The 16696-nt window shown below is 50.9% G+C and overlaps 1 protein-coding gene across 2 annotated transcripts in view; it reads right to left on the bottom strand.

Moving 5' to 3' along the window:
- The window catches only part of DIP2B (disco interacting protein 2 homolog B), a 141981-nt gene extending 128422 nt beyond the window's left edge, over window positions 1-13559 (bottom strand). For both annotated transcript variants that reach the window (XM_054012526.1, XM_054012527.1), the window contains exon 1: window positions 13383-13559. In XM_054012526.1, the coding sequence (XP_053868501.1) occupies window positions 13383-13470 (88 nt within the window). In that variant the 5' untranslated portion in view covers window positions 13471-13559. The remainder of the gene's footprint in view (window positions 1-13382) is intronic.
- Window positions 13560-16696: the final 3137 nt, after the last annotated feature.

The raw sequence follows: 16696 nt of genomic DNA, 5'->3' as shown, positions 1-16696 counted from the left end.
TTTCCAACTGAACCACGGACACTGGCTAAGAACCACATGTAGCCATGTCTGTGTCACTCTTTCCCAGGTCATAAGGCCCAAGAGAATAAAGTACAATCAGAATTGCAGGCTCTTATCAGAATCTTCTTTAAACCAACAAAGGCGAGAATACTGCTCTCTGGATTTGCACAACACACCCCATGACATACTCAACCAGGATGTTTATGCATTTCAAAGCACTGCTTCACAACTGTCCTCCCTTTGTAGGCTGCAGACAGGATGAACATGTCAAAGCCGCATGCAGATTTCTCAGCAGACTTGGTGACAGTTGTCAGTCTTGCAGGTAAATTAAAGAAGCGGGGTAATCACAATTGCCACTGAATCAGTTCTGTCTAATGCAAGACGTATGATCACAGTTACTGCACACATGCATAATAAAAGCAGTGTGGCCCCATAGCTAGGACACAGATTATTCAGGAGATCTGAGTTACTGCAAGCCTTACCAGAGCCTGTGTGCCTGCCTAATTCACTTGATCTCCATGCCTCAGTTTCTCCAGCTGTAAAATGCAGGTAATAATTCTCACCCGCCTTTCAGACCGAGGGATGGAAATTGCTAAGTACAATTTATTAAATGAGAAGAAAATCAAGATTTTGCAGTGAATTTTGATTCTAATGGAAATGATGACCCTATCCCATTAACTACAGTCATCCTATGTTTCCGGATGCAGTTCTACCAATACATCTGCATCTCGCCCTGCAGAACCAATCCCTGACTAACCCCATCACGCTCCTGACATCTCTCAATCCTGACCTGCAGCACCACTTGTTATTCCTTGCTCTCTAAAAACCTTAACATGAAACCTTACTCTACAAATAGACAATATAGTCTTGATTTCTCAAAGGGAGGGCTGTCTCTCCAAGAGGAATAAATAAAGGTGCATGAAGTCATTCACCGAAACACCCACGCTGGAAGTTATAGACCAGACAGCAAAATGTATGTTCAACCACAAAAGTAAACAGAAACCTTAACTCCTTCAACAGCATGAAGCAAGCACAAAGAAACAATGACCCTGCAGCACTCAGCTCAGAGCAAGTATGAGATCAGATTGAAGTGACACACTGAATCTCTAAGAGGGGAATTCCTGCCTGTTCCTAAGGAGAGATAGGTCCCCCTAGCCGCACCCCTATTCCTTCCTAAATTGAACAAGCTGAAATTCACTACATAGACATCCATTTACTAGTTAAAAACAGAGATGACAGAAACCAAGGTCCAACAGCAACTGGCAGCCAAATAAGGCTTATTTATCATTATGGGACTTGACCATTTAATCCTCTAGGAAAGAAGTCAACCCATACAGTGCTGAGCCACAGGTGAGACTGTTTATGGAGGGGAGAGGGGAAGGAGGGGAGGTTAAAGAAGCCAGGAAATGAAAGAATAATGACTAGGTGGTGAGTTGTGACTACTGCCTTTGACTGGCTTAGAACTACACACACTATTATGCATGACCCTTTCTCTCCAAGCCCCACCCAGAGCCTCCTGCTGGTATCCTCCACCTGGTATATCTCACCTTTTAAATTTCAAGCTCTTTGGAGCAGAAACTGTCATTTTCCATTTATTTGTGCTGGGAACTGTACAAAGAGGCACTAAATTGTGAGAGCCCTTCAGAGACAGAATGGGAAATCCCCTACAGCCTCCTGAATGCCTATTCCTATGTACGCTCTGAAGCCCTAACGCAGAATTCTTTAGCATGCTGATGACCACACCACCTTCCTGAGGTCTTACAGAGATCTGGCAGCCTCACCCAACAGAGACCCTCCCTGCTCCTACCAGCATCCCCTCTTCTGTCTAGCCATATAGAATGGCTTATGGCAATGTCAGCTCAATGCAACAGGTCACAGAGGAAGAGTCTGAAGACAGCCTCTGGAATGAATATCTCCAACTCCATCCACTTAGCTGAAAGGTGCTTACCACATATTTCAGTTTGTAGTGGATGGTTCCAAGTCTAAGGGTCATGGGGAGAGAACTGCTGTGTGACATGGGAACTGTGTACCAATCTGACCATGACTGCAACAAGAGCACAGGGGTTTTAAGCCTCGCTGTAACACAACTGGATCCCACCCATTCGGTAAAGTCCACAGTGACTCAAATTACTGTTCTTTAAACCTAGTCAATTTTGTAGCACTGACAATCACAGTCTGTGATGGCCACACTCACGCTTAGACACCATTTTTGCTAGCAAGGTTCTACCAGTGACCAAGGTGATGGGGATTGGGATTTCTTGTTGTTCAAATCCTATTTTCAAACCGCTATACGCCACACCTCGCACTGCTAGGGCTGTCTCTACACTAGCATTTTCCTTAGAATTTTACAGTGGAAGTGCTAATGTAGACCAGCCACTGGCACACTTGCCATTGCATCATCTACCCCTGCACAGAGCAGGTATAGCTGTCATGGTGGTTAAAATACCAGCTGTCTGTCTACACTAGCATTCTCACCATTGGGAAGCATGAAGAAAAGTGTGACAAGGCCTAGGAGGGCTGGTGTGCAGTTTGGGATAGTGTTGTCTTGTACACACTAGTCAGGGAAGCTTGGTTAACAGCAAATGTATTGCAACAAAATTGTAGCTAGTACAGTTGTGACTTGGCATGGTCACCCAGAACAAAAGCACTGGGCATCATTTGCGAAGTTGGGGGCCTAAATAAGATTCTCAGCGATGCTGAGCACCCACAGCAAGCGTACAACATCACTGAATACCAGTCCATGTGCTGAAGCATCTAACATCAGATATGCAAGCAGGAGAACTCTGGGCCTGCACTTAAACGCTACAAGTTGCATCACGTCACAGGGTGGTATTTAACAGTTCAGCCTCGCCTATGTTATAACCACATTACGGAACAGTGCAACAGCCTCGCAGCTTGTATTATATAACATGAATCCACTTGACGTGCATGATAATTACAGGCCTCCCTCTCTAGCTGACCCAACTCCTCTGGAGCTCCAGATGGAGGAAGCTGCTTCCCTGTAACTACGTCTCACTGATCATTTGAAAATGTGTCCTCCCCCCGCCCAAGCCTCTTCATATCTTGCCCCCATTGTCCCTCTAATACAGTTGGGATGGAGCTTGTATGAAAAGCAGCATGAGAGAATTTTGCCTAGAAAGAACACCCCCAGCCTCAATGTTAGAGTGTTTTAACACTAACATTTTTAGCTAAAAATGGAATTAACCCACCATCTATTCTTCTCCTCTTAAGTCATACATCAACCTGCTCCTGAACATACAGCAGAACTTCAGAATTACGAACACCAGAGATACGAACTGACCAATCAACCACACACACCTCATCTGGAATCAGGCAGCAGCAGACAAAAACAAAACCAAATACAGTACAGTATTGTGTTAAATGTAGACTACTAAAAAAAAAAGGGAAATTAAAAAAAAATTGACAAGGTAAGAAAACTGTTTCTGTGCTTGTTTCATTGAAATAATGATGGTTAAAGCAGTATTTTTCTTCTTCATAGTCAAGTTTCAAGGCTGTATTAAGTCAATGTTCAGTTTTAAACTTTTGAAAGAACCACCCTAACATTTTGTTCTGAGTCACAACCAACTCCATTCCTGAGGTGTTCGTAATTCTGAGGTTCTACTGTACCAGCAACTGAGCAGATTAGTCAGTCTGGACTCTGGATTCTGCAGAGGGGCACTTTTTGGGGAGAAAAGAGATCCCCTCTTCCCATAAGACCTGGGAGTCCATGACAGGCTCTCCCTCCTGTATGGCTGGACCACTGCAGAAGGGAGCAACGATATGAGGGCCTAAGGGTGTGAGAGACTTTCTAACATGGGCTCCTCTTTGCCAGGACCAGCACCAACTCAGTCCACACAGATGTAATTTATGGGTTAATTACATGTTTAAAGTCAGCTTTTAAGCATAAAGCTAAGATATCGTAAGATACAGGTACAAAGCTCACTGGCCTGTAAGATAGTAGTTTAAGCAGTTAGCATAGGAAGTTAGGCCTATAAGCCTTAGCAAAAGAAAGCTGACCAGCAGTGACCCTAAGTCACAAGATAGCAGCATACGATATAATTTTGCAATACATAATTCTGCTGATGTCTAGCATAAAATGACAGGTATCCTCAAGAAGTCAGATGATGCCAGTTAGGGTATTTTGGGATAGGAATATCAGCAGACAACCAGAAAATTGCTATAGTAATCAATTGACATATATGCTAATAAATCTGAGATAATTAATACACTAACCTATAGGATAAGGACACCCCAATATTATTAGGGTAGGGAAGTTAGTTATGGGCCAAGGAGGCCAAATACTCTTATGAATATTCATGGAAGCCATTTGATACTATAACAGGCCTAACCACAGCTTAGTCCATCGAGACTTCAGCCATTTGGCATGCCAGGGATAGGACAGGACTCTCGTGGAACACCACTTGTCTCTCTACTCCTAGATCAGAACTGGGAGAGAACGTGTATGGCATGACACTGGACGTAAAGCTAATATTGCATTACTTTGTGTGTTTACTGATTGTGCTAATAAAACCATTGCAAATTCAAAAGCTTCTTTCCTAAGTGTATGTTGCAACCGTGCATGTTGGGGGTTCCAATTTAACCATAATTCTAACAGCTCTAGGCCTGCTCTTGGAACTGAAACTTGTCAAACCTCAGAGTGTTAATTTGTCAATTGGGAAGTCTCAAATAACCAATATACAATCAATAGATCAGGTAACACACATCGCCAAAGAAAGTAACCATTTCCAGCTACTGAGATCAGGTCAAGCTTAATGGGATACAGAGCCTTTCACCTTTATCAATTCTCTGAGTAAGGGGAACAAATGATACTGTAGAAACCCGAAGATATACAGAGCCCTTTCAGAATGTATTTCTTCTACTGAACACATTCTAATTCAGTGCCAAAGAAAGACACTTCTGCTAACATTGTATTTGACTGAGGTCAAATCTGCAGAGGAGAGGGCAAGAGATCTTAATTAGGGGATGAAGTGGGAGCACTTTCCACAGAAATCCAGAACATTTTAAGTACAAGCATCCAGAGTGGCCCCAAAAACACATTCCAGGAGCAGCAGCTCAGCTGGCAGAGGTGTAAAACGGAATGCCCATTTCTAATGGAAACATGAAACTGTTCATTCTTTTGAGCTTCAGTCAAAGGGGGGGAAAGCAGATCAATAGCTTTTGTCTAAGTTAAAGTGCTGAGGATATTATCTTATTAAAGAGCAGCAAATGGAAATTCAAAGTAGTACTTCACATCATTAGTGATGCATAATATGGGTGTTACTGAGGGCTTGTCTTCACGTAAAGCAGTGCAGTGCTGTGGCGGTTTAGTGAAGACACTCCTACGCTGACGGGAGAGCTTCTCCCATTGGCATAGCGCTGTCCACACAAGGGGTTAGGTCAGTATAACTACATAACTCCAGGGTGTGGATTTTTCACATCCGAGCAATGTAGTTATACAGATACAGGTCTGTAGTATGGATCTGGTGTAAGAGGTGGATAAAAATACCAGAAAGGAGTTGGAGGAAAAGGAAGAACAAGATGTAAGTACCTGTGGGTTATTGACACATTTATAATGGTTCATTTATTGTTTACTTGTGGCACCTTAGAGACTAACAAATTTATCAGAGCATAAGCTTTCGTGGACTACAGCCCACTTCTTCGGATGCATCCGAAGAAGTGGGCTGTAGTCCACGAAAGCTTATGCTCTAATAAATTTGTTAGTCTCTAAGGTGCCACAAGTACTCCTGTTCTTTTTGCGGATACAGACTAACACGGCTGCTACTCTGAAACCTGTCATTTATTGTTTATAACATAGTGGGTTGACATGGGGAGGAGACAAGGTCCCTTCTCCAAGGAACTTAAGATTGTAAGAGATAGAATAAGACCTGTCACTGGAATAAGATAGAAGAGATGTGCAATGAAATGCTAAACAAATGAAAAAAGGCAAAAGAACCTGCTCCTGCCATTAACAAGGTGAGTATTCCTAGTAACATTCATAACAACAGATTTACCAGCAGTTCATGCTGCCACAAGCAGATCAGAAGCATTGATGACATATTTGAAGATACTTATGCCACAAGGCACAGGGCAACCACAGCGCTGTTCTCTGAAATGTCTTCTAGTGCTTTGCCCGTAAGTTTTAAATGTACTGAGGGATGGGGCTTCTGACATTTCCATTTTGACCACAAGGTTTGGTCAGAAATGATCTGCAGAGTACAGAGGTTTAATTAGTCCTATTGCTTTCGCCACACAGACTGTTCCTTAAGGAAGCCTCATAATTTCCATTTTCCATATGTATTTAAGATAAGCCTTCTGTTCCATTTTGCAGATCACATGCTGATGCAGCATCTATTCCATGCATGATGCCAGATTAGATTTAATATTGCATTTTCTTTGGCAGAGTTATAAATACCCCATACCATGTAGGCTAACAGTTACCAAATACTGTGTGCAAAAACAAGCCATCAGAGGGGACATGAAGAAACCCAGTGACAACAGCACAACATTGTCCCACACCTCTCCATAACACATTATACCAGGAATTAAACAATGCTGTGCATCCCCCATGCATCACTTGATGTTCAAATGCACTCTCTCCACAGGTTCTGCTCCTCTCCCCTTTCAGAAATGAGGAGAATTAACCTGTTGTTGTGCCCTATTCAGAAACCCTACTAGAAACACCCAGAAGGTAAACAACCACCTCACAATGAAACAGAGATAAAAGCAGATGCAAGGAGAAAGAAGAATTGGATTCCTTTTGTTTAGACAACCACAGACTGGTTACCCTCAAAAGTTATTAATGCTGCCTTTTTAATACAACTCTCACATGCAATGCTATTCACTATGCACACAGACCCAGGATTATGCTGATCAAAGTAACAGAGAAGCTCATATTAAAGTCTCTAATCTTAACTCAGCAGAAGGACTTATTTTCAAGAGATCCTGAACACCCTCAAAAGTGCTGAGCAAGTCAGGCCCCAATTGTCTCAGAAACAAGATATCAGTTAAGGGACATTTTCAAGAAGCTTTAGGCTTTGTCAGGCAGGCCACTGCACCTGTTGGCTTCAGAGAGAGGAGCAGTTTGCAGGATCAGGGCCTTAAAGTTCGTTAAAAATGTGGTGATTAAGCCAAACCTCATATTAAACAGCGGCACTGCTCTAGTGCATAATGACAAAGCACCTAACTCCTTTAGACTTCTCTGAAAATTCCTTCCTTAAAATTTAGCGTTATTCTTATTAATAATCGTGTTTATTACAGTAGAGCCTAAGGGCCAAGAATGGGGCCCATTGTGCCAGGCACTGTACAAACAATAGTAAACAGTCCCTGCCTCAATCCCTTGACAACCTAAACAGACAAGAAAGACACAGGGTGGGGGAGGGGAAAGAGGTATAACACACTCCCAGAGCGAACAATGCAATATCAAGCTTGTTAGTTCCAAATTTGGGGGCGGGGGCAAGGAGGAGTTACTGAGGAGACAGGCTTTAATTGAATGTACTATTGTAACAGAACCAAGACAGTTTTTAGTCTGACCATACCCCTTTATGCAGAATGTTATTTCTTTACATATACTGTTTAGACATGAGAATCTCATTCTTTAAAAAAAAAAAAAAAAAAGAGCGCGCGTGAGTGCTCCTTGGGAAGATTTTCAAGCAAAATATAATAGGAGTTAAATGCTAGCTGCAAAGATGTAAGTGGCAACCAAAAGATTCTGCAAAGACACCAATATTCAAAGTATGCAGAACCATAAAAAAGTATGCAAACAATTCAAGCAACTTATGGCTTCATGCTGCTTGGAATTGCAGTTTAAACAGCCTCAAGATCAGAAAGTACAGTAACAGGACAAGATTTTCAAAGAGCATGATAGTATGTATCAAAAGGTTAAACTATGCAAAGGGTTAGCCTTTTCTTTAATATCATGAGAAACAAGTTACACACTACAAAACACAAATGCTTTCCCAGCAGCAGAATGTTCCAGTAAATTCTGCAATTAAGAGTTCTTCTACACGAGATATCCAAGGGCATCAAAAAGGACAATTCCTCAGTACTTCACATTGTCAAACAGTCCATAAAGGTTAACACCAGACAGGATTACCGCTCTAGTTAAATGCTTAAATAAAGTGTTTCTGAACAGTACTTGGTAAAACAAAAACCAGCTCCTAACAAATGGCTTCCACTGAGAAGTGGTGTCTGCTGCTAGACACTTTTCATCCTGCAAGATGCTGAGTGCCAACCGTAAACCAACTCTGTGTGAATTTAGGGTGCTCAGCACCTTGACTAATCAATCGTGAAGATCCTACTTTGCAAACAGTTCCTTCTTGTTCGTTGATTGCTCTTGTAGAGAAACTGAAAGGACAGACACGTCTGTAATTTAATTTTTCATAGATTTTAAAGCCAGAAGGGACCATTATAACCATCTAGTCCAGGGGTTCTCAAACTGGGGGTCAGGACCCCTCAGGGGGTCGCGAGATTATTACATGGGGGTTTGTGAGCTGTGAGCCTCCACCCCATACTCCACTTTGCCTCCAGCATTTATAATGGTGTTAAATATGTAAACAAGTGTTTTTAATTTATAGGGGGGGGGGTCGCACTCAGAGACTTGCTACGTGAAAGGGGTCACCAGTACAATAGTTTGAGAACCACTGATCTAGTCAGTCCTCCTGCCAGCCAAGAAATGTTACTTAGTGATTCCTGAATTGAACCCAGTAACTTTCATAATCTGTAAAATATAGCATTTCCTTCACAAGACTCATCTATCCACCCAGATTCCAACACATTTCTCTTGCCTGACAAAAATATTCATGGACAGCTCTAGAAGAAGAAATTTACAACACAGCCATACTGATGGCAACAATCTAGATACTAGGGCGCAGAAAACACCATATGTACATTTAAAGAGAAGAGGAAATGTCACATTCATGTCTCAAACACAAGTTAAGGTTTTGTTTTCAATATAAACAGGAACTGTGTGTGAACTGATTATGGCTGCATGAAACAACTTGCTCAGGTCATGTGGAGAGAACATTATGCTGTATTTTTTCCATTGTTATCCAAAGCTTCTCTCCCCCTCCCCCGCCATTGATTTTCTCCAGTCTCCTCTCCCCTGAAAATCCTTAAAACAGCTTTTAAAATTCATGAGGGCAGTAAACAAAGAGGAAAACATCTGTAAGAACACCTGAGAATTGTCGCTCCCAAACTATCAACAATCATCAGTTAGGGCTTAGATAAGACCCATGGGGCACTCCACATATGCACCCTGGGAGGCTTGCACATGATTGTTCCCTAAAGTTTGCTCTCCAGGGCTTTGGAAGGAAGAAATCATCTTGCAAGCTACCCACAACTCCCCTTAGACTTTTGCAGGAAAATAAGCAGAGCACTGTAAGTCAGGAACATTAGACACAGGCTAAGAGACGAACATTTAAGGGATGTTAGACTACATCTCAAAGATGAGGCTACTGCAAAGACTGGCCACAATACACATGCTGGCTGTGTACAAGGGAGCAATTGTGGGACAAACAGGCTACAAAGCATGGGGAGTCACCCCATTAAAGAGCCTGGGCGGTGAAATCTAAAAAGATGCATGCAGGATGGGCATACCACTGAGATTCACCCCATTAAACACAGCTTGAGAGTACCAAGAGCAGCACATCCAAACGCCAGAAAAAGGGACACATTGGGTCATCCCACTATACAAGGGATAAGCCCAGCTGATCCTCCCCCTGCCCCCGCCATCCAGCCTGTCTGTGAGAAGGCAGAAGGGAGGCTCACAAGTATCTGCCCACCCCATGGAAACAGACAAGCAGGTTTTAGCACGTGAAGGTGATTTACCCCAATTAAGCCCCCACAATCCCTAGCCATCTGGGGGCTCCCCCAACACTTTCATCCACTGCCCCAGCAGCCTGGGGGCTCCCCAAAACCCAGACCAGTCACCCCCCCACTGGCTGCCCCAGCAGCCAGGGAGAGCATAGCAAGGAGATTGAGGGGAGTGAAGAAGAAATCATCTAAACGTCCTGTGAGAGGACAAGGATGAGGAGACCGAAGGGCCAGTAAGGGGAGGAACACCAAATAACCTCCCCCACACCAAGCAAGGGACCAGAGAAGGCTCCCTGCCCCACACCTATCCCCTCCCATGCCACCAGCCCAACCCCCAATTTCCACCCCCCCAGCCATAACCCTACCCCACACCTATCCCCCTCAACCCCACCACTCATCCCCACAGCTCCTCCCAGCCCCACACCTACCCCTTATCCCAACCCCAGCCATACACTCATCCCCCAATTCCTCAACCCTTCCCAGCCCACACCTACCCCCACCCCAACTTCCACCCCCCAAGCATCCCCCTCAACCCCACCACTCATCCCCACACCTATCCCCTGAGCCCCTCCCTGCTCCACACCTACCCCAGCCCAGTCTCCCAGCCCCACTCCTATCACCCTCAGCCCCACACCTACCGCCTAACCCAACCCCAGCCATACACCCTCCCCCGACACTTACCCCAACCCCTCCCCAGCCATACACCCAGCCCCACCCCCACACCGACCCCCCCAGCCATACACCCAGCCCCACACTTACCCCACACACACACCGACCCCCCCAGCCATACACCCAGCCCCACACTTACCCCCCACACACACCGACCCCCCCAACCATACACCCAGCCCCACACTTACCCCCCCCACCAACCCCCCCAGCCATACACCCAGCCCCACACTTACCCCCCCCACACCGACCCCCCCCAGCCATACACCCAGCCCCACACTTACCCCCCCCCACACCAACCCCCCCCAGCCATACACCCAGCCCCACACTTACCCCCCCCCACACCGACCCCCCCCCAGCCATACACCCAGCCCCACACTTACCCCCCCCACACCGACCCCCCCCAGCCATACACCCAGCCCCACACTTACCCCCCCCCACACCGACCCCCCCCCAGCCATACACCCAGCCCCACACTTACCCCCCCCACACCGACCCCCCCCAGCCATACACCCAGCCCCACACTTACCCCCCCCACACCGACCCCCCCCAACCATACACCCAGCCCCACACTTACCCCACCCCCACACCGACCCCCCCAGCCATACACCCAGCCCCACACTTACCCCACCCCCACACCGACCCCCCCAGCCATACACCCAGCCCCACTTACCCCACCCCCACACCGACCCCCCCAGCCATACACCCAGCCCCACACTTACCCCCCCCACACCGACCCCCCCCAGCCATACACCCAGCCCCACACTTACCCCCCCCACACCGACCCCCCCCAGCCATACACCCAGCCCCACACTTACCCCCCTCCACACTCCGACCCCCCCAGCCATACACCCAGCCCCACACTTACCCCCCCCACACCGACCCCCCCAGCCATACACCCAGCCCCACACTTACCCCCCCCACACCGACCCCCCCCAGCCATACACCCAGCCCCACACTTACCCCCCCCACACCGACCCCCCCCAGCCATACACCCAGCCCCACACTTACCCCCCCCACACCGACCCCCCCCAGCCATACACCCAGCCCCACACTTACCCCCCCCACACCGACCCCCCCCAGCCATACACCCAGCCCCACACTTACCCCCCCCACACCGACCCCCCCCAGCCATACACCCAGCCCCACACTTACCCCCCCCACACCGACCCCCCCCAGCCATACACCCAGCCCCACACTTACCCCCCCCACACCGACCCCCCCCAGCCATACACCCAGCCCCACACTTACCCCCCCCACACCGACCCCCCCCAGCCATACACCCAGCCCCACACTTACCCCCCCCACACCGACCCCCCCCAGCCATACACCCAGCCCCACACTTACCCCCCTCCACACTCCGACCCCCCCAGCCATACACCCAGCCCCACACTTACCCCCCCCACACCGACCCCCCCAGCCATACACCCAGCCCCACACTTACCCCCCCCACACCGACCCCCCCCAGCCATACACCCAGCCCCACACTTACCCCCCCCACACCGACCCCCCCCAGCCATACACCCAGCCCCACACTTACCCCCCCCACACCGACCCCCCCCAGCCATACACCCAGCCCCACACTTACCCCCCCCACACCGACCCCCCCCAGCCATACACCCAGCCCCACACTTACCCCCCCCACACCGACCCCCCCCAGCCATACACCCAGCCCCACACTTACCCCCCTCCACACCGACCCCCCCAGCCATACACCCAGCCCCACTTACCCCACCCCCACACCGACCCCCCCAGCCATACACCCAGCCCCACACTTACCCCACCCCCACACCGACCCCCCCAGCCATACACCCAGCCCCACACTTACCCCACCCCCACACCGACCCCACCAGCCATACACCCAGCCCCACACTTACCCCACCCCCACACCGATCCCCCCAGCCATACACCCAGCCCCACACTTACCCCACCCCCACACCGACCCCCCCAGCCATACACCCAGCCCCACACTTACCCCACCCCCACACCGACCCCCCCAGCCATACACCCAGCCCCACACTTACCCCCCCCACACCGACCCCCCCCAGCCATACACCCAGCCCCACACTTACCCCCCCCACACCGACCCCCCCCAGCCATACACCCAGCCCCACACTTACCCCCCCCACACCGACCCCCCCCAGCCATACACCCAGCCCCACACTTACCCCCCCCACACCGACCCCCCCCAGCCATACACCCAGCCCCACACTTACCCCCCCCACACCGACCCCCCCCAGCCATACACCCAGCCCCACACTTACCCCCCTCCACACCGACCCCCCCAGCCATACACCCAGCCCCACACTTACCCCACCCCCACACCGACCCCCCCAGCCATACACCCAGCCCCACACTTACCCCACCCCCACACCGACCCCCCCAGCCATACACCCAGCCCCACACTTACCCCACCCCCACACCGACCCCCCCAGCCATACACCCAGCCCCACACTTACCCCACCCCCACACCGACCCCCCCAGCCATACACCCAGCCCCACACTTACCCCACCCCCACACCGACCCCCCCAGCCATACACCCAGCCCCACACTTACCCCACCCCCACACCGACCCCCCCAGCCATACACCCAGCCCCACACTTACCCCCCCCACACCGACCCCCCCCAACCATACACCCAGCCCCACACTTACCCCCCCCACACCGACCCCCCCCAGCCATACACCCAGCCCCACACTTACCCCCCTCCACACTCCGACCCCCCCAGCCATACACCCAGCCCCACACTTACCCCCCTCCACACTCCGACCCCCCCAGCCATACACCCAGCCCCACACTTACCCCCCCCACACCGACCCCCCCCAGCCATACACCCAGCCCCACACTTACCCCCCCCCACACCGACCCCCCCAGCCATACTCCCAGCCCCACACTCCTCCCCCCACCTTCGGAGAGCTCCAGCTCCAGCTCGGCCAGCTGCTCGCGGATCTCCCGGGGCAGGGAACAGGCACCGCCGCCCGCCGGCTCGGCCATGTTGGGGACAGGGAGGCCCGGCCGGGCCCGGCTCAGCGCTGGGGGCTCCGGATCCCGGGCGCAGCAGGAGCGGCCGCCGCCTCCGCCATGCTGAGCCCCAGCGCCGCGGTCACATGAGGGGGAGGGGCCCGGCGCCACCGCCTGGCTAGGCCCGACTGCAGCGCCGCGCGCCCCCCGCCGGCCAGGCCTGGAACTGCGCCCGGCGCCCCCTGGCGGCCAGGCCGGGAACCGCGCCCGGCGCCCCCCGGCGGCCAGGCCGGGAACTGCGCCCGGCGCCCCCTGGCGGCCAGGCCGGGAACCGCGCCCGGCGCCCCCTGGCGGCCAGGCCTAGAACCGCGCCCGGCGCCCCCTGGCGGCCAGGCCTAGAACCGCGCCCGGCGCCCCCTGGCGGCCAGGCCAGATACTGGGCCGCGCGCCCCCCGCCGGCCAGGCCGGGAACCGCGCCCGGCGCCCCCTGGCGGCCAGGCCTGGAACCGCGCCCGGCGCCCCCCGGCGGCCAGGCCAGATACTGGGCCGCGCGCCCCCCGGCGGCCAGGCCGGGAACCGCGCCCGGCGCCCCCTGGCGGCCAGGCCGGATACTGGGCCGCGCGCCCCCCGCCGGCCAGGCCGGGAACCGCGCCCGGCGCCCCCTGGCGGCCAGGCCTGGAACCGCGCCCGGCGCCCCCCGGCGGCCAGGCCAGATACTGGGCCGCGCGCCCCCCGGCGGCCAGGCCGGGAACCGCGCCCGGCGCCCCCTGGCGGCCAGGCCGGATACTGGGCCGCGCGCCCCCCGCCGGCCAGGCCGGGAACCGCAGCCTTCGCCACCCCGGCGCCCTTTTTTCCTTTGGAAGCGCTTAACCTGCCTTGCACGGCACCCCAGGGGGCCCTGCCCCCTCTAGACACCCTCCCACCATTGCCCCCGCACCCGGGCCTGCTGCCCCAGAGCTGCAGGATTGGGTTCATTGCACCAACTTCTGGGGGCAAGAGAGACGTTGTGGAGCGTCACAGAGCTCTTCAGAAACAACAAGGAGGCTGTGGGCACCTTAAGGGCTAACAGATTTATTTGGGCATAAGCTATCACAGGTAAAAACCATCTCACTACTTCTCCCCGTGCAAGGATGTTCTGTGCCCTTGGCAAAACTTTGACCTTGCACCGCCACCGCCCCCCCACCCCCGAGCATCGCTTATTATAAACTTACGAATACGGCATAATGTGGCATTGTATTAAGTCTAAGGAACAAGGGGGTCAGAGGAGATGATCACAATGGTCCCTTCTGGCCCAGGGGAACCTAGGAGGCTGAGAATGCCCCCAGCTCACAGGGTCTCTCAATGTTCCCAGGCTCTAAGTACTTCAGCCTCCGGGGCGGGGACCTAGGGGCAAGGAGAGCAGAGCCGGGCTCTCCCAGGGAGCAGCTGAGGATCTCCCTCGGGATCAGGGCTGGCTCCGCACATTGGCACAGTGCCACCGGGAGGGGGGGAAGGGAGGTTCAATGTTTGGAAGCAGCACGTCCTGCGCCAGCCCTTTCCCCTCCGTCGCACTGCGGGGTTTAGTTTCACTTTCCCTCGCCCCAGGAGGCAGCTGTGCCCAGCCCCAGGTGTGGCGCATTGGAGGGCGAAGCTCACCTGAGCTCAGGACCATGTCCTGCCTCCCCCAATGGCTCAGTCCCTGGGCCGCGCTGGTCACCATGCCCGGCCGCCTGTCTCCTCCTTGCTCAACCGCAGGCTCCCACTGACCGTCCTGCGTGGCGCCCCTCACTGTGGGGACAGGTTTGTTATGGAGGCCTCACTCCCCACTTTTTGGCACCCCCAAATCTTGGTGCCCTAGGCAGCTACCTAGTTCTTACACCGGCCCTGCTTCTGCCACCTCTCCGTAGTGCAGAGGGTGGGGTAGAGGGAACTATGGGCTTACCAAAGCCGCTAGGTTTATGGCTTATTACGAAGGTTAAGATTTTGTCATGGTTATTTTCAGTAAAACACATAGGCAGGTCATTAGCAATAAACAAAAATTCACAGAAACCTAGGACCTATCCCTGACTTTTACTAAAAATAAGGGGGAGGACTGACAAAGAGGGGGCTGACAGAACCAGCCTCCGCTTCTTCGGTAGGGGCTGAAGCCAAAAACGTAATGAAGGTTTGTTAGTTACACAATCTGTAATCTCTATATCCTTATTTACTACAACACTCTGTACCCCCTCCCCCTTTTTTGTCTGAGAACTTCACCTTGAATGGTCCCTTTATTTAGCATAATTTAGTTTAGCTGAGAATGTGAGGGAGATTCCCAAACTGCGGGCATTCTTTTCAGATGACAAATTTGAGAAACTCTCCCAACTTGAGGTGTCATTAGAGGAGATTTTGGAACAAATTGATAAATTAAAACAGCAATAAGTGTATAGACATCTGCACGCCCCCTAGGACCAGTACTGCTCAACATATTCATAAATGATCTGGAAAATAGTGAAGTTACAAATTTTGAAGATGATACAAAACTACTCAAAGTTGCATCCAAAACAGACTGAAGAATTACAAAGGATCTCACAAAACTGGGTGACTGGTCAACATAATAGTTTAATATCCAATGTTGATAAATGCAAAATAATGCACATTGGAAAACAAACCCACATTTTTCTATATAAATAAATGATGGGTTCTAAATTAGCTGTTACCACTCAAGAAAGAGAGCTTGGAATCAAATAGTTCTCTGAAAACATCCACTGAATATGCAGCAGCAATCCAAAAAAAAACAAAAAACGCTACTGTTGGGATTAAGGGATAGATGAGACAGAAATACCCTATTGCCTCTCTATAAATCCACGGTACGCCCACATCTTGAATACTGTGTGCAGATCTGATCGTCCCATCTCAAAAAAATATAGATTGGAAAAGGTACAGAAAAGGGCAACAAAAAATGAGGAGGGGTATGGAACAACTTCCATATGAGGCGAGATTAATAAAACTGGGACTTTACAGATTGGAAGAGACAACTAAAGGGGGATATGAGAGGTCTATAAAATCATGACGGGTGTGGAGAAAGTAAATAAGGAAGTGTTATTTACTCCTTGTAACACAAAGAACTACGGTCATAAAATGAAATTAATAGGCAGCAGGTTTAAAAACAAACAAAAGGAAGTATTTCTTCACACAATCTACAGTCAACCCATGCAACTCTGTGCCAGTGGATGTTGTGAAGGACAAGACTAACACGGTTCAAAAAAAAAAAAAAAAAAAAAACGAACTAGATAAGTTAATG

This window comes from Malaclemys terrapin, chromosome 23 (genome assembly GCF_027887155.1).
Source record: "Malaclemys terrapin pileata isolate rMalTer1 chromosome 23, rMalTer1.hap1, whole genome shotgun sequence".
Classification (NCBI taxonomy): Eukaryota; Metazoa; Chordata; order Testudines; family Emydidae; genus Malaclemys; species Malaclemys terrapin.
The sequence above is the reverse complement of the archived record's forward strand: the minus strand, read 5'-3'. Positions and strand labels throughout refer to the sequence as shown.